The sequence below is a fragment of the Augochlora pura genome, chromosome 7 (assembly GCF_028453695.1).
Source record: "Augochlora pura isolate Apur16 chromosome 7, APUR_v2.2.1, whole genome shotgun sequence".
NCBI lineage: Eukaryota > Metazoa > Arthropoda > Insecta > Hymenoptera > Halictidae > Augochlora > Augochlora pura.
The window spans coordinates 16,679,335-16,697,498 of NC_135778.1; the positions used below are offsets into that span (position 1 = coordinate 16,679,335).

At 41.2% G+C, this 18,164-nt stretch overlaps 3 protein-coding genes across 6 annotated transcripts; 1 reads left to right on the plus strand and 2 right to left on the minus strand.

The window, feature by feature from the left end:
• The first annotated feature begins 68 nt into the window (after positions 1 to 68).
• Positions 69 to 6,812, plus strand: LOC144472191 (uncharacterized). Its single transcript, XM_078185037.1, has 6 exons — positions 69 to 185; positions 424 to 1,603; positions 1,682 to 1,868; positions 1,945 to 2,342; positions 2,436 to 2,647; positions 2,712 to 6,812. Exons 2-6 carry the CDS (start codon positions 504 to 506, stop codon positions 2,726 to 2,728), a joined length of 1,914 nt encoding a protein of 637 aa, XP_078041163.1. The 5' UTR covers positions 69 to 185; positions 424 to 503; the 3' UTR covers positions 2,729 to 6,812.
• On the minus strand, positions 3,299 to 5,985 carry LOC144472192 (uncharacterized). 3 transcript variants are annotated; one of them, XM_078185039.1, is made up of 8 exons: positions 5,852 to 5,985; positions 4,901 to 5,114; positions 4,637 to 4,822; positions 4,312 to 4,548; positions 4,157 to 4,233; positions 3,974 to 4,069; positions 3,659 to 3,907; positions 3,299 to 3,551 (listed from the first exon to the last, which is right to left on the minus strand). In XM_078185039.1, the coding sequence occupies exons 2-8, from the start codon at positions 5,084 to 5,086 to the stop codon at positions 3,299 to 3,301; spliced, it is 1,284 nt and encodes a 427-aa protein (XP_078041165.1). In that variant the 5' UTR covers positions 5,087 to 5,114; positions 5,852 to 5,985. The 3 variants fall into 3 exon arrangements, with proteins under 3 accessions (XP_078041165.1, XP_078041164.1, XP_078041166.1); XM_078185038.1 differs by having other exon boundaries at positions 4,637 to 5,114; XM_078185040.1 differs by having other exon boundaries at positions 3,306 to 3,551; positions 3,654 to 3,907; positions 4,637 to 5,114.
• Pmp34 (Peroxisomal Membrane Protein 34) lies at positions 5,224 to 14,161 on the minus strand. Of its 2 annotated transcripts, none has more exons than XM_078185042.1 (9): positions 14,080 to 14,161; positions 10,527 to 10,704; positions 9,577 to 9,637; positions 9,410 to 9,476; positions 9,027 to 9,175; positions 8,542 to 8,655; positions 7,757 to 8,004; positions 7,184 to 7,251; positions 5,224 to 6,902 (listed from the first exon to the last, which is right to left on the minus strand). In XM_078185042.1, the coding sequence occupies exons 2-9, from the start codon at positions 10,596 to 10,598 to the stop codon at positions 6,758 to 6,760; spliced, it is 924 nt and encodes a 307-aa protein (XP_078041168.1). In that variant the 5' UTR covers positions 10,599 to 10,704; positions 14,080 to 14,161; the 3' UTR covers positions 5,224 to 6,757. The 2 variants fall into 2 exon arrangements, with proteins under 2 accessions (XP_078041168.1, XP_078041167.1); XM_078185041.1 differs by lacking the exon at positions 14,080 to 14,161 and adding an exon at positions 12,760 to 13,016 and having other exon boundaries at positions 5,225 to 6,902.
• Between the last annotated feature and the right edge of the window lie 4,003 nt (positions 14,162 to 18,164).

An 18,164-nucleotide genomic window follows, 5' to 3' on the forward strand; every position in this document is an offset into this window, starting at 1 on the left:
CGTTTAAGGACAACGAAATTATGCAACTAAAGGTAATAACCGGATAAAAGAGTCATCGTAAATTGGATCAGTGCCGATCGATGCCCAGTGCTTCACTATAAAAAGAGCAACACTGCTGAAAGTCGTCTTACTTGGTGCTGAACAGCATCGAGACCGTTCCGGAACTCGGTCACCCACGACGCCATGTAAGTCAAGCCGATTTTAACTTCGTTCGACCCGTTTCTCGCGAACCACGTTTCTAGACTTAAATATTCGATTATACTCCAGCCTTTTATAGTACAAAAGTTCCTTTAATTGAATAACAATTTCAGTAACGCAAACTTTATAATATTGTTTATTTCAGTGATTATAAAATAAAAAATCGGACATTTCAGGCAATGGAATATTTAGTGTCAGGTTAATCGCGATCTGTTTGCCCCGCAGGTTCAAAAACTTTGCAGGACCAGTGTCCAGCCACTGTAACACATAAAAATCCTCAAGTGTAAAGCTACCAAAGCTTCGTCATGTCGAAAATATACCAAGTGATTCTAACGATTTTTTCAATTCTTCTCGTCCCATCGATTGCTCTATCGTTCCTATGCCTGTATCTTTATCGTCGTGTGATCGATGTCGTCCTAAGAGTTCAGCTGAAGGAGAAATACGCGGGCCTCCTCGACGGGGCGGACAGCATCTGGGCGATCGAAGAGCCCACGGCCTTAGCCGTGAACAATATCCTCTTGATCTTCGAGAAAGATGCTCGCCATTCGAACACGAACTTTCTGGACAGCTTCAGGGAGCTGGTCAGAACTCGTATTCTCACCTCGCCGCACGAGAAGCTTCTGTACAAAAGGAAGAAGAGATTCGGGTATTACTATTGGGAGAGAACCGGGGAGATCGACTTGAAGGAGCGAGTCAGGTGGTTGGAGTACGAGAGGACCAGTTGCGACGGGTCCTGCGACAGTGTATACAACGGTCATTTGAAGAGGATCCTTTGGAACGTGTGCAACCAGCCGCTCCCGGATGATCACGACGCCTCCTGGGAGATCCTGGTCGGCAAATGCTGTCCTAGGTCGAGCCATCATTACTTGCGGCGACTGGAGGAACGTATGACCAGCAGGATCAAGATCCCTGTCCTCTTCAGGGTCCATCATTCCCTGGGAGATGGCATGGCTTTGCTGAAGTTCTTCAAGGAGGTGATCGTCGACAAGGAACCGGTCCAGGAGACTTACGTGCATTTGGAGCACACGACCTTCAAGATCAAGAGCCTCGAACCGAAGAAGATCAATTCTGTGAAACCGTCTCTGATCGGGGACAGAAGCCTGCAGACCTCTCTGCAGAAGGACGTCATGTCCGCCACCATGCCGTTCATCCACTTCATGATGTTCTCCCAAGTCGCCAAGTTGCTGATGACACAGTTCTCGAAAGGGGCGAAGTCTCTGCGAAATCTCACTTTGGAGGAAGTGAGAAACAAGTTGAAAGTACTCTCGGATAACGAGATAGAGAGGCTGGGCGTACTTCTCCGGATCCTCTGGAAGAACATAAAGGGACTGGCAAGATTAACGAAGATTATCATCGGGAGTCCTGCTTGTTTGATCGCTCAGGCTTTCCGCAGCATGGATAAAAGGTTGTCCTGCAGTTTTCTTTCGTCTTTTGGCATCGAGGATAATACATGTAGCAATAGTATTCTGTGATTTGGTTCCAGCGCGCTCCACGGGGCAGAGATGACAGGCGAGAAGTTAGTTTCCTACTGGCTGGAGGACGATTTCAAGAATAACTGCGACCAGAGACTCTTCACCAAGATTCAGAACATAAAAAGCATCACCGGCGCCAGATTCGGAGACGTTATACTCGCTGCTCTGTCCGTTAGCTTACACAAACATTTCGTTCGTGTACGCGATATATAAATTGATCGCTTTATTATATTTAGATCGCAATATCTAAATTGATCTTTTCTTCCGCTTTCAGACGAACGAACCTACTCCTGATGCGATCAGCGTCATTCTCCCAGCAAAAATAGAAGACTGGAGCGAAGACGTTCCCCTGAAGAATAATATTTCCGTCGGAATATTGCCGCTCTGCATTTCGAGGATAGGAGGCAAAGCGTCTGCGAATCCGGTCGAGAACTCGCAAATTTTGGAACGGCTCGAAGACGTCAGGAGCGCGCATGACGCGCTGAAGAAGGACCCCGACTACATGGTTAACTTCTTGGTGATGAAGTACCTGTCGGCGTGGCTTCCGGAGAAATTCATGCGACCGATCATCAGAAGCCACAGCACCATGGTATTCAGTAACTTGGTCGGTCCTCGGGAAGTTAAGGTGCTGGGTCATTCGGTGAAAAACATTGTTTTCTGGATACCGAACAGGTATCTTATAGCGGCCATCTCTGACCTGAATTTTCGTTCCTTGGAATAATTGTGTTAGTTCTTACGAGCTTACGAACGATCGACTTTTGCCAGGGTCGACACTGGAATAGGATGTTCGCTGCTGACTTATCGAGGCTACCTACACTTGTCCCTGATCGCTGACAAAGCCCTGGTACCGAACGAGAAAGCTCTCGCGCAGATTCTGGAGAGCACCGTGCAAGAGATCGATCACCTATACGATAAACTAACGCTGTCGTTCTTCTCGAAGAAGCTCCGCAGGAGCATGTCAACGCCCACGAAAAAAGGTAATCAACGAAGCGACCGAAAAGTATATAGAAACATCGTGACCAATGATTTCACCAATTTCAGGAATCGGTGTGTTGTAAAACTGCGGAGATGCCAGCCCCCTCCGACTATGGCTTCTTGTTATCGTGTGAGTGTACCCGTGTTGTCTCCGCGCGAGAGATTTTTTTACTGTAAATGCGAGAATCACAGCAATCTTCACTATTAACATTCTGTAAATAATTGCTCTTCGACCATCCACTGGAAATTGTTAATATTACTCGAGACATGTTTAACATTTAAGTCTTACTTGTACCTGCACATACACATATTTCCATTGTCTACATCCAATAATATATTTCGAGCTTGTACACGTGTATGCCTTCTGCTGACGTATATACTACCAGAAACCTAAACTCTTACAATCGGATAACATAATGGCTCATCCTAAAGCTGCTTACCATCTGTAAACATTTTATGAGGATGCTTGTACACGACTGCCTGTATGGGTCGTTTCGCCGGAATGTTAATGCATAAAGAACAAAGTCAACGATTGCAGTGATCGCGCACAGTAATCGTTGTCGGAAATGGTATAACGCGCTTGAAAATTAAGAGCAGTGCTAACATAATAAAGGACTCGAAGCTCTTTGTCACTGAAAATTGGCAACGTTTGATCAACGGTTCGACTTCAGGAAGACGTACGGCCAGAACACGATGTCGAAGAGCGTGTTGAAGAAGGAGAAGCTGGATCGCTGACGACCGGAAGATTTCGGACTCGCGTTCACTAACGAGCTGGCTTTCTCGCGAACGATCGGTGGATTTTTCACTTTGTTTTTGCTCCATTTCTTTCTTTTCTCTCTGTCGTTGTTTCTGTCCGACGAGGTTGCTTCGGAGCTCGTGACGATGTACTCGCGATGTCTGAGCGGCCTTTTGGAACACAGTTAACGATTTAAACTACAAGAACCACCAAATTGGCGAGGGCAAATTCCTGGTCGAAACAGAAAAAGAATTGTAGAAATCGATAGATACTGAACCATTTCTTCTTCTTGCATTCTTCCGGAGACGAACTCTTCAAGTCGCTGTCGTCCTCCGGTCGATTCGAGGACGACAGATCCTGATTCGTGCAAGTCTTGCAAGGGCAATTCAATTTCAACGTTTGTAGAATCGACAGAACTCGTGGATCATTGATGCCGTCGGTGACGGCCGCGGACTCGTCGGCCGACGACAGTACTCGAAAGCCACTCGCCTCTGTTTCTGACGTTTTCTCGTCGTCCCAGACTATTCTGGATGAATCGCGATAATTATGAGTCGATCATCGTCCCAATTGGAATCTTTCATCGATAACTAACTTTGTTTCCCTCACGGTTTTCTCCAAACGAACTTCCTCGAGCTGAATCTCGTTATGAGCTTGGTCAGACTTCTCCGTTGCTCCCTTCTCCACGACGCTATTACATCAAATATTTAGTTGATTCACATTTTAGAAATAACACTAAGTTTACAAATAAAATAATAACAAAAATTGGAGAACTAACTTGTTTAAGTCGCAGCCAGGGGGACACTTAGAATTCGTGCAATCTTTCAGTTTCTTTTTGGTCGTCGCTTTCTTGCCCTATCAAGCACAGGCCATACCCTCAATTATAATAAAAATCGCAGAATTCCTGGTTAATGTTACTTTGATTTTAGATACCGAACGAAACTCCTGAACAGTTTGAATCGGCAAAGCGACGATCTTCGCTCTGGGAATCCTACTGCTTTTCACCGGAGGAACAGGCAACATCGTAGCATCTTTACATTCCACCGGTTCCTCGTTCTCCTTCGCCTTCTCATTGTCCTCGGCGTTCTCGGTCGCGTGATCGGCGTTACCTTTTCCGATCACCTCGATCGTCGTGATCTTGTACGACAAATTCTGCGCTTCCGTGGTTTGCTATAAAGCACGATTCACAGCGTTATGCAAAATCCATGCAATATGTTTACACATTCGGCGAATCGATTATTCGTCCGACAATTCGAACCTTCAAAAGATTGGTCAGATCTTCGACGCCGACGACCCCGTTACCACCGTCGTTCTCCTTCTCGTCTTTCTCCTCGTCCGAGGTCCCAGACGCAACCGATTCCTTCGCGCAATCGGCGCTTTTGCTAGCCGGCGATTTCTGCGGACTGTTTCTCGCCCGTTTCATACCCGGTGCCTGATATCTTTTCTGAAAATTCTTCCCTGACGTAAACCGGCCTCCAACGCGAGCTTTAACGGCCCTTTTTCTAAACGGTACCCCACTAACCATCGGGGATGGGCCCTTCTTCTTGATATTGAGGAAATTCGGCACGTCCGGTTGACTGACGGCGGCATCGTAATCGTAGGTGACGGCTGGCATTTTTTTCCCAGCAGTTTTACCGGTGAAACGCGGCGTGGCCAGCTTCTTCACTGTCGACGAGTCGTGAATTCCACGTTGCGATCTCGCGCTCATCGTTTTCTCGACATTGCGACGACCCCGGCTGAGGAAACATGGGAATTTCAATAAATTTTATTCATCAGCTTTCTTTACACTATTTATTATAAGCCTCTAATGATCCTTATCCAATTTATATTATTGTTTCGCGTCATTCAGCTCTCTCGCCGAACATCATTTTGATTTTGAACGGCTGCGTGCAGCACAGTAATTATTACATGTTTCTCTGTCAATAAGATCGAAGAGAGCTCAATATCCAGTTAAGGAATCGGTAATTATATTATGGGATTTGACAAATCTATGCAATTTGCTATCGGAATTTACGTTGTGCTTTGTCTCGGCAACGAAGTCACTCGCATAGTAATTGTAACTAGACTGCAAGCTTCACTAATAATCCACAATTTGAATATAATATGCTTATTATTATAAGGTGAGCTGAGGTATTGTCGACTAATTCTCAATATAAAATTATTAAAATACGATGGTACAACTAGCAAATCTTTCTCTCGATTAGATTTCTATCTCGGTAACATTGAACTCGATTTTTCCTAAACTCTATAGCATCCGAAGCTTAGAACAACGGCAAGAATTATATTTCTCCACGATACTAATTAAACTGCGAATTTCATGCACATTAACATTTCGATCGAAGACAAATGTAGTTCGTGTTTTTCAGGGATCCGCGGCAGTAGCGCACACGTTCATCCGATTGAAACTGTTTCGATCAGCGGTGAAAACTCGTCGACTTGCAATGGTGAGACAGATTTGAATAAGAAAACGTACGCGGAAGCGATCGTGCTGCGCAATCCCGGTTCCAGGCGTTTTTTCGTGTGCCCTCGTGGCCTCAACTTGCTCCAGAGTTTCAGGACCGCGTTCGAGGACCTGTTTTCGATCTTCGCTGTGGCCAGGCACCGTTGATCGACAGAGGTTACGAGCTTGTTTGCCTCACCGGTCCATTCTGACTTCGGTTTCCGGCGGAAGTGCGACTGAAAATGGAAATGCGGTTTCCTCGAGTTCGCCAGTATTCCCGGTGTTGGTCGTTACATCTTACGGACTAACGCGCCGGACATGTTGCTTCCCTGATCGTTTGGCTTTCACAGTATTTTAATTAAACAGAAGACTTTTCGCCGGATCCGTCAGTGCCATCTCGATCGACAGCATCGCTCGCGAATCTGGCTACGGATGTTCGAATAAGCAAATCTACGTTGCGTAGATTTTGTACAGGGTGTCCTCAGACTTTTCCGTATATATTGCAATATGTTCTAAAAGTGAATACCATAGTAGTGAATAAACGTGGCACAAGTTTAAATTTCAGAATTTATTTGAAAGTTTTTTAATAATAGATTTATCAATTTCGCTATTGGCACCAAGAACCGGAATGATCTTTAATTTTCTGTATGAAAAATGTTTGGCTAAGATTCGCAGAAACATGTGTTGTACATTTGCTGGCTATAAATGTACCGAAAATGTTGAAAATGTTTTCACGAGGTTTATTCGTGGAACCAACTTCTTTCCTTCTAATTTATTTTGTCTGTTACACGAGACGGGAACGCCTTCGTTTTAAGACAGAGAACTTGGTTATGCAAGCGGGAGTGTAAATCACTTCTTGTCTTGTAATCGCTAGTTTCTCGTGCCGGAGGGAACAATGCCGACATCACCGCATAATACTGTTCACTATCTAAGAAATTATTATCTTAACATCGGCCTGTGCAGAAGAATACGGATCACGAATCTTGATATCTTTTCGTAGGCCAAAAACATCAACGCGGCAGTCAGAACCGTTTGAAGTAATTTAGCTTCCATTCCTTTGTACAGTCCCTTCATTCCCTGTTTCCTGAAGAAAGGAAAAGAATAAAAATTCGTTAATTCCAGAAAAACCATTTCGTAATCAAAAATTATTTATCAAACAATAAAAATGTTATAAAAGTGTTCTACTTCGTTTTTCAACATCCTCGTCCATTTTGAAAGGAACAGAGGAACACGCGTCCAAGATCATTTTTCAGTGTTTTGCCGTGTACATATATTATCGTTGCATAAAAATATTATTACGCTATTTGAAAATTATACTTTACAGTTTAATTATCGTGACGAATTATGTAAATGTTAAGAACTCACTTTAATATGTACAAAAGTATCCGTATTGTACCGGCGTCAGGTGGAAGATTTGGATAATGGTGACCATGCTGAAAACGAAAAACATTACTGTATTCGAACCTCTTTCATCAAATTAAGGACGCAGAGAAGTTCAGGGGAATTTTCTGCATCCGCATTACGCTATGGAAGCTTATTTATTGTTGCAAATATAGAGTTCGGATGATTCTTGCCGCTGTTAACAGAATATGCGATGTAAAGAAGCTCCGTTCGAGGTCCGTACAGCACCAATTGGTGCAATGTTAAAACGCTCAAACTGTTGACCAAAAGCAACTGTTGGTAATTTGGCTAACACTTTGAGCATTTTACCACTGCGCCAATTGGTGCTGTACGGACCTCGAACGCAGCTTCAGTTTTCCTCCGCAAGTGGCGCCAGCTGTCGCAAATAGCACCAATTTCAAACGTTGCTGCGAATTTTTGTACTTTCGAGAAGTCTTTCTAACGCGAAAGCTCGGCAGAATTTATGCGATTCTACTTTCGTTCAGGGTCGTTAGCTCCGAACTATTATCTTCATACGATCTCGATACTTTAACTCACCCTAAGCTTCATTTGCACCAATTGCAACGGGTAAGTGAGCGCAGTGGCAACCGTTTTGGCAACAGCGCCCATGGCGAAGAACATCCAGGCAGGCGGCTGCGAGCCCTCCATGGTGGCAGTGATCTTCCTCTTCATGCTCTCGTAGGTCATAAATTGGATAGCTGGGTTTATCACGAGCATCAGGCTGGGCAAAGTCCCTGCCCAGAGGCTGCTCAGGCCTTCGTATTTCCATATGTGAAGGAGACCATCTAAAGGTAAGTCACAGGTAAACACTGTAAGTCACTTCGGGCACCGACGGTCGTCGTCAGCTTTGAATAGTCTTCGAGTTTGTATACTAATTGCAACCGTACTTTCAGTATTATGCGACGCTACTTGGACATTGGCCTGGAGCTCTTCAAACGATGATTAATTACTATGAAACGACATCGATCTAATGAAATGTCGATTTATGCAAATTCGTGGCTGATTAACCACGATCTGCTCTGTGTATTTTATTATCTTTTCTTGTGGTAAGAAACAAATAGACAACAACTAGATTTTTAAGGGAGGATGCGAGTATAGGAACTGATTGGTTAAATTTGCTTAGATGTCTGGTAAGTCCAAGGCCACGGTATTCAAGTAGACGTAGCATTGTGTAAAGAAGGGAATCCGATATGTTTTTCCAGCTCCTTCTGCATACGGAATAAATCTTAACCGACGACAGGTTGTTTACATAGCGCTTACGATTTGCAAACACTATGATGCAACCGATTATTGTTTTATGAGCTGGACACTTCGAGGCTCACCGAGCAGCGTGTTGTACTCGTTGTTGTTCCTTTCTGGGTCCACGCCGATACCCCTCATCTTTAGCCTCGTGTTCACCACCCACAACGGCGTCATTGTGATGACGTTGATTACACCTGAGACAATGAAATTGTAAACGATTGTATATCGGTAATTCTGCGAAAAATTTGCTTATTGCAAAAATACGCTTTCATAGTTATTATTAGCTTGCGTAACAAGTCTGTCCGCAATATCTAGTAAGAGGGTATAATAATAATAATAATATCGTGCAGTCGTTACATAAAAGAACTACAGTTAGCCTGACTTAAAGTAGATACTTTTAGCTATTATATCAGCTAAATGGCAGAGCAATAGCTTCGCGAAAATGTATCCTAAAATTGATCTAAGCTATCGCCACGAACACGTGTAATCTTCTCTGTTTGTTTCCAGATGTGTCAGAGTTCATAAAACCAATTACACAACCGAACGCAACGATCGTATACATTACCAGCAATGGATGCGACCAGCAGATCGTTCCCAGCCGACTGGTTCCCCTTATTTCTGAGCATCTTCAGCCCGTGGAATGTGTAGAAGTAAACAAAGTTGCTGGCGCAGAGGCTCTGGAGAACCGGCACCATTCCCCTGTACAGCGTGTACCTTGAACGAAACATTAGAATGAAAAACTGAGAGAACTCCAAGCGAAAGATTTTCCGACGTCGAATTCACAACGCCGAGAAAAAAGAATTGCAACGCTGCGAAGAACCGTCCGACTAAGATTTGCCGGATGCAAACTCGGCTGCGCAAACATTTAATTCGAGCGACTATTGTCTCAACAATTATCGTATTCAGGCTTGTTTAATATCCGTGTGTGCTTTTTAAAATCAAACTTACGGTCCCTCCTTCATGACGAGTTCGCGGATCGTCGCGAGCGTGTTCTTCGACTCTCGACCTTCTTCCACTGCAAAAGAAAAAAAATCAACGAAAAATCATTCCAACGCGAAAGCTATATTTATATCGGCGTGAAAATTTGAAAATCGAATTATATCGTGAAGACTCACGTTGCAGTCGACTTCTGACTGTGTCCAGAGGAAAGAACGTCGCCATGGCGACCACGCTGCCCTGCAAAAATGCAAATAACCGTGTCTCATTAACAGGTTGAATGCCACGCTAATTTTACCGGGATTGTCCGTGGCGCCACGATGAAATTTCCATTTAACGATACATATAATGTTGAAATATTATATACAATAGATAATTTACAACGTATAAACATGTTTCAAATGTTTTATACTGCATACATTTCTTCACACCACTACATCAACGATGATAATAATAAGAAATTATAAGTGTTGTCTTTTGTCTAACTTTCTTATGTTTTTTTCAATCCGGGCACGCCGGTCACCGGTGGCCCCCATGGCGTCACAGCCAAATTAGGTGCCGGTCACCGGTGACCCCCGTGGCATTCAACCTGTTAACCTTTGAACGACGGACATTTTCTAATATTTATGGCAACCAGCCAAGGCTAAATTGGTTCGAATCTTTACTATTAATTATCGTTCTTATATAATTAATACCTGTTTTTCTGATACCAAAATTAATCATTATTATCAGCTTTAATATTGTTACGAGCACCAGATGGATGACCGGTGCCGCCTTGGAATTCCCTTGAAATAAAAGACGGCAACATGGTTCAGGGTCTTCCGAGCGAGCTGAACTTTGGCAGTTGCGATTTGACAGCGAACCAGCAGCGAACTTGATATTGAATTTAATAATCCGATATATTGTATTGTATAAACGAAAGTGAAAATAAATTGTTAATCATGCCGCGAACTCGTGAAACGGGGCGAGGGGAACCGGACGAGGTTCCCGAAGTCCGCAACAATATTAATGGTTACTAATTTTGTACGACTGTTAGAAAATTAGAATTTAAACAGACTGTTTCTTGCTCTGGGTCCAAACGGACCCGGCGCCTGTTATTCGAGGGTTAACTAATTTTCATCATACTTACGGCTGCGCCGGAAATAGCGTGCACCAGGGTCTCGTAGGTGAACAGACCGCCATCGCGACCTCCGCCTCCCATTTTGATCTGAACCGTGTGAACCGGAAACGCGGAATGCTGGCTCGATCGAACTATCACTGGGCGATCATGTCGCGCAGATATCGATAAATGTCCACCGTGTTGTTATCTGGAAATGCCACGGTTTAAATGATTATCGTCGCGACACGGTATAATATCATTTTTGCCAATTAAACCTTGGACCCGATCAAGGTCCCGACCGGTTTCTATTGACAGAAATTCATTAGCTCGGAGGATATTTCGAGTCTCGTGCAGAATAATTATCGCCGTCGAGCTGCGGTTGATTTTGTGGCTCGCGTTTCCGCTATTCGATTATCTGATTCAGTCAAAGACTTGTTTAATTTACAATTATAATGTTAAGAAAAGAAGTCGAATCTTTTGGTGTACGAAATTTATATTTATATTTATATTAGAAATATATATTTATGTTCGCGTAAAATCCAATGATATGGTCGCAATTATATACTATTTCGAAATTAAAATTGAAATAATTGATTCAAAAATAATGAAATGTGCTTTAAAAAAAAATATATGTATATATATATAAGTATATTTAAATATATACTAGTATAAAGTTTACAATCCTATATAATTACTAATATATACTGATTTACTGATTTTTATCTAACTTAATCGACGGTAGATTACGAAAGTTTATAGAAAATTCAGAGTTGCTTTTCGTGGAAAGTGTCACGTGTCAACCAATTCATTTCAATTCGTCTTGATCTTATCTAGACGATGGTAACAATGTCGCCTTGTTCACTTCATGTCTAATCGAATTATTGTAGTCGATAAGAACGGCGCTCGACCACGAACCTGTTATGAAAAATCTGAGACCATCTTATGTGCCATAACACTATTCATGCATGAAGGAACTATTTATGAAAATCGATCGATAATTATAAAAATTACCAATCGTACTGAGTTTCAATTTCTGAATCGTTGTTAGCTCGAATTATGAATTTATAATCGGCGAATGAACTATGTTTGAACCAATAAATTAAATTGTTTTCTCGTGACATTTTTACCAGTTTCACATCGTTATTATACTAGTAATTTCTTCTTGAAAATAGCCAAATATTGATTACAAAGAATACAGTATTATCGCACAGCAAATATTAACCCAACGATGACATTCACCAATTTACAATTAGGTCGACTGACCTTTTAAAAATCAAACTTTCATTTTGTCAAGCTATTCAATAACGATATTAATTTAATTCGCGAAGCACCATATTGCGAATGCTACTTAAACGGATATTATTAGGTTTCTACTAGACGCAGAGAGCAGTCTTTAAAACGTCTATTAATAAACAAACTATTCAATATACTCTCACCGAACACCGACGATAAAATTTCAATTTAATCACCGCTATATGCACTTACGATGCAAATCATTGCAATACTGTTTATATTTGGCACATTCTCGAATAATCTTCGAATATACAGAATGAGTTTAAATACTAAAAACGAAGAGCGCTGTTTACAATCCACGAAATAAGCTTAAAGCCACGAAGCTGTGCGAACACTTTATTTGTTGCGAATTTATTTCTCATTAATTTGTATTGCATTGTTTACCGATTATTATTAACTCGCATATGTTTGTAAAATAATTAATTCATAAAAGGATTAATTCACAAAAGAACTAATTCATAAAATAATCATTTCATAAAAAAATTAATTCATAAAAGGATTGATTCATAAAACAATAAATTCCTAAAAAAATTCACGGTCAGTGTCGTCCAATAACGTCGAAGATTCACAAGAAACGATCACCGCCTACCACGTCTGAAGCTGCAGCATTTACACAACATTGAACGATCCACAAACCCTCGCCACAAACCCTAGCCACAAACCCTAACAATTCTCCGGTAAACAGGCGGAAGAGTGCAAGCCGTACGTTGACCTAAATACTGCAAATCATCATCGTAGCAAACATACGACGACGTTGCTGTTTCGACTGCGATGTTGATTTTACAGGTCTGTCAAACCCAAAACATTTCTCACTTCCAAGCTCCAGCACTTGATTTTACACGCGCATTTCCTCACACACCGCACGGTCATTTAACAACATAAATTAATAAGAAATAATTCTGAGTTGTGCTTTTCTACTCGGTTATAGGTGAATCAGACCGCGCGCCGGTATACTCTACTGTGAACGTACGCAGTCTGGTCACTGGTCTGTTAAGTGGACTGAACACCGCATCAGATAGCTCGCTGGGATTATCCCGGGTTCTCCGCGCACAGTGTAACAGTGTCTTTAATGACAACCGTGTACAGATAGATCAGCAGAGCGAGGTACACTAATCGCGAGCGAAAAGCGTCCGCTGCTTCGTCGAGCGATCGCGTGCTGACTCGACGAGCGGCGCGCTTACACTGTCGAGGAAAAATTTCGCAATTTCGTCAGCGATCCGAGGTAGAGAGAGAATGAGAGAGAGAGAGAGACACAGAAGGAGAGAGAGAGAGAGAGAGAGAGACACTAGAATCCACGTGCCCCAGTGGTCACCTAACACTATTAGGCGAGCGTCAGCGGCCTTCGCGGGCCGCGCACAGCGGATCCGTGTTCCTTTTATCGCGCACAAGCCGCCACTCGGCTAGACCGCTGGACTACGCCGCGCGGAAAAATCAGCTCCTCCTCGAATCATCGTAATCCAGGCGTGCCAGATGAAATGACTTCGGCCATGACGCACCACGGGATCAACACGCTTGCGCGCGTTCTTATGCGCTTGTGCGGCACGACGAGGTCGATGCGGCCTAGGCTCGCGCGTGCCCGGAGCGGAACGCGTGCCCGGAGCGGAACGCGTGCGTCTTCCCGCGGCAAGTATGCAGATAGCTTTTCCGCGCGATGTAATTTCTTTTAAGTTTGTCTAAATAGGTTGTAGATTTTTTAGACGATAAGGAGTCGTTGACATGGAAATCCAAGTCATTGCGTTCGATATTGTTTGAATAGACGTAATGTCAATAATTTACAAGTTTTGCTAGATTATTTTAAATTATTCTTCTTTCTTTCTTTTACCTTTTCTTCGCTTTGTTTTTTGTTTGTTTATTACTCTCTATTATTTATGGTAGAGACGTCAGTCGAGGTAATGGCACTTGTCTTAACACGTTCCCTGCTTGTTTTATTCGACTCTTCACAGTTCTTAATATTTTCAATTTTAATATTTAGTAAAAACCTTTTAATATTTTCGTAAAACTTGATGTAATATGTGTAATTATTAATTATTATATGTATTTAATATCGTAGAACAATTTTAAGTGGTATTGATTCCGAGTAATTAATGATAACAATTCCATGCCACGTGTACTACTGATGGTACACGCTTAGAAGTTTATCTAATTCGCTACAAAATTATAAAATTGTCACAATAATAAGTTTCTTTCATTGTTATATATTACAAGCTTTCTCTGTGTTCGACTAGTATACTCGTCGTCGCTTGATTCTCACACACATAGGTACGCATTGAAAAGGGGACGCCATATTTACCTTATTAAGATAACACTTTTCTTCCTTCTTCCTCTTCTCTCTTCCTATTTATTTACTTATTTATTACTCCCCCAATTATTATTTCTTTAACTGTAAAGAACGGTATACTTTAGCAGACTCGAATAGATTAATATTTCATTTTTACTAAAATGCTAATGAAATCAAATAAAATTTGCGAGGCTCGCGGCAAGCGCGGATAATAAGAATCGTGATATGCATAACCGAACTGCTCTACATATATGTATTTACATTTCCGTACTTAGCCGCGCGAGAACCGAAGTAATGGAACCATTAGTTTCGCTCGGCTAAAAGTGTCCTCTTCGCGGTAACAATAAATACAGATTGGCTTCCGTGCGTGTGCACACGTTGCCGCTCTTTGCGTATGCCATAAACGCGCGAAGGTTCGTTGTAGCACCGTCGTCGCTCGCACAGTCGCAAACGTTGGAAACGTGGAAACGTGGAAACCAGCGCGTTGTTAACGCACGTCGGGAACTAATCTAACGGTGGCCAACGTGTTTCACTTCGCAAGAATGATAAGACTGGGTTTATCTAGACCTTCTGATATTTTTATTGGAGCGTTGGGAAAGCAGCTTCGGTTCTCGACGAAATTGCAATTTAATTTAATTGTGATAGAGGTAATTTAATATAATTACATACAATTTTAATAAATGTAGTGTAATATATATATACATATATATACATATATATGTATATATTACATATATTTATTAAATATTTATTGGAAAGATTAAATATATTCTAATATACATATATATTAGATATATTTATTAGGTAGATTTTAGTTAATTATAATTATTAGATATATTTATTAAATATATTCCAATATATATGTTAAATATACTTATTAAATACTCCTTCTCATTCCTGGAAACATTGAAAAATCATCTTTCAACGCAAAAGAACGAAATCAATTTCCACACGGCCGAATATTATAATTTACGCGTTAATTAAGATATCCATTCAATAATTTCCTGCAGAGAAATCTTCACAATTTTAAACAATTTAAAAAAAGACAAAACGTTGAATCGGTCATTTTTCCCGGCACGATGGATTAACCCCTTGCACTATAATAACGAGTCAGACTCATGATAAAGATTTCATACATGATCTGTTAAATATAAATATTACTAATTTATTTCAAATCGGAGCCAAATTTAATTCTTCTGTTAACAAAATACCGAAACGAAAGTAAATAAAGGCAATAGAAGAAATAGGAATTATCTAGTCCTATTAAAGAAAGTATTAAAAATGAATAAACGCTAATTAACACAGTATGAAAAGAATCATAGTGCAAGGAGTTGAGATCGTGACGATCAATGTTGTCATACGATGCGCTGAATTTAATTATATACTTTTTTATCAGTTGACGCGAGAGCCAGCGACTGTACACATATAAGGAAGATTCGTACAGAAATAACTCTGTTTCGGAAGGCCGTTCGCGTTATCGTCGAATAATTAGCGTCTCCAGATAAAAAAACGTACTTCCCTCGGTGCAAGAAAATAAACCTATCTAAATCGTTCGATTATGTATGCAACACGGTACCGATTATTACGTCTGCGAAACTCGTTGAATAGTCGATTCGACTGTGTCGATACCTTTCCTCATTATACCTTACAATGCCGTCCGAGGACCCGGCACTGCGACCCACTTTTATTAACCACTAATATCCTTCCACTTGGCCCCGTAATTAACATTATACATTCAAATGTACAGCGAATTGTGAAACCGCGGTTGTGTCGCTCGTGCATCGAAATATCACCGTCGAGTGCACCTGTCTCCTTATTACTAGAATCCGGCTACCGTGGGTCCTCGATTATCCGAATACAAAAGCAATTGCTAAATTCTTATTAATAGAGTAAGTAGTAAATAACTTTTTATATCAGACATTTCTTCTGTTTTATATGCTATTTTAATTCCTTTTTATTTTATTTATTTCGAAGCTTTGTGTATTTAATTAAAACGAAAAGTATTCCGTCGCGGTGATTCGTAGTAAGTAGATGAGAACTATACATTCTACTTAATTGTGTCCGAAGTTATTAATAATAATTTATCCTAGTTCTAATATTAATTTTCTAAAATATCTTGAACTTAAAATGATTTATTTAATAGGATAAGATTACAGGTCGAGGCATTAATCCAGCTGTTTCTATGCTTTCATTATTATTACTTAGAACAATAAAAAATCCATATAATGAAAACTAAGCAAAATCCAATTCGTTTAATCGATTGTATTACACTCTACCGTATTTTACTGTACTCTTAACACTTTACCGACCGGTTATTCGGTCATAAAAGTTTAGTTCAACGTTAAATTTTCGTTTCTACTTTGATTTAATTTATTTGATTAACCTGGAAAGATATTTAATATTTAAAAAAGTTATATAATAATATTGAAGCTTACGGTTGTACAGTATAAAACATTTATCTCAATAATAGATAAAAAATTAATGGTTACTATGACAACCGACCAACAGGCTATCGATCGGGAGAAAAAGTCGATTTATAGGCCACCGGTCGATAAAGTGTTAAGAAAAATAAATAGCAGAGATAGAAGCTCTGGTAGACATTGGTTTTAATTGAGTATAACAAATGCGACACTTCGCACGAAGATCCAGAGTTTATTGTCCCGATCGACGCGATCCTTGAACGTGGCACGAACAGGGACAATGGCACCGGGAATAGGGAAATCTTGGCAGTCGAGAGAGGCAGCTGGGTGGAAGATAAGTGGAAGGGTCGAGGCCGGACAATCCCGCTCGTAAATAAAATCCGGTTATTACGAATGTACAGTCCCGAAGGTGGGCCACCGTGAAATCCGCAGCTTCTTCCATAACCGCGGCGCGGTCGGCCGGGGATAATTCAGCCAATTCCCAGGCGCATTATCCCCGCGCCGCGAGGCTGGGAATTTCCTACGGCGCTTCGCCATCCCACTGCGAAATTTCGCAGCTCGTTCGCGGTTATCGTTGCCGCGCGGCACCAAGGTATCTCCCTATCTATGTCCCCGGCGGGAATCCGCGTGACGTTGCTTCGTTAGATCCGCCCTCGAATTTCCCATCGTCCGAAGAAACCCCGTTGACCCCCTTCTGGCCCTGGATCCGACGCCCCCCCCCCCCCATGACACTGCGCGGCCGATAATGGACAATGTGAGAAAATGTTTCGTAACTATACGACGTGATGAAAATTATTACATAATTAACAAAATAATGTTGATAGTATTAAATACCCTTCTGTTAAAAGCATTACAGTTTTATGAGTCACAAGACTCAATCTCATATAGCAAATTATACTAAGTACTATAGTACAGCTAGTCAAAATAGCAATTTTGGATCTAAGCTTAAAATGGCTTCGAGTGCAAAGGGTTAATTTCAAGCGAGTTCTCCGAGCAAATGTTAGGACAATCGAAACGGGTGCGTTAGTTCGCAACGAAGCTTGTTTACGCCGTTCTGCGAACAAAAGCGCGCTTTTCGAGGTATTAGAATATTTATAGAAAACGGTGGTCGTTTAATATGCTATTAATATAAATTTTATAATAATTATCTTACATTTACAAAAATTTCCTAGATTTTTATTCCATCAACTGGTTAAAGTATTAGGTTGGTGCATATGAAATGTCGGATGTTTACGTAAATATATAAAACTGTATATCTTTTCTCAAAGGCTGTCGATTTAATCAAAATATGCCCCCTTTGCTTTACTACACCCTTTTCAACAAGATATCAATACAGAAATGCCTGTCTTAAACAAATTCTGATCTTTAGAATTAATAAACTCTGATATGGAATATTTCAAAGTGTCTTCATTTATATACTATTTAACTAGTAAAAGCTCGGGCAGATTTTGAGCAGTTTTAGGACACTGTTGCCATTATACGTTGTTCGGTTGAAGAAAGTGACAGTGACCTGTCATAACCTGTTCCATTACCCACCGCGCGAAGCATGTTGGACAGCTCTGAATTCTATGATTCCAAATTGAGACTAGTCACAACCATAATCACGCACTTGCATTTTACCGCATTTTCGTAACTTCCCCACTACCTCTCGGACGTTAGATACTATTAACCCTTTGC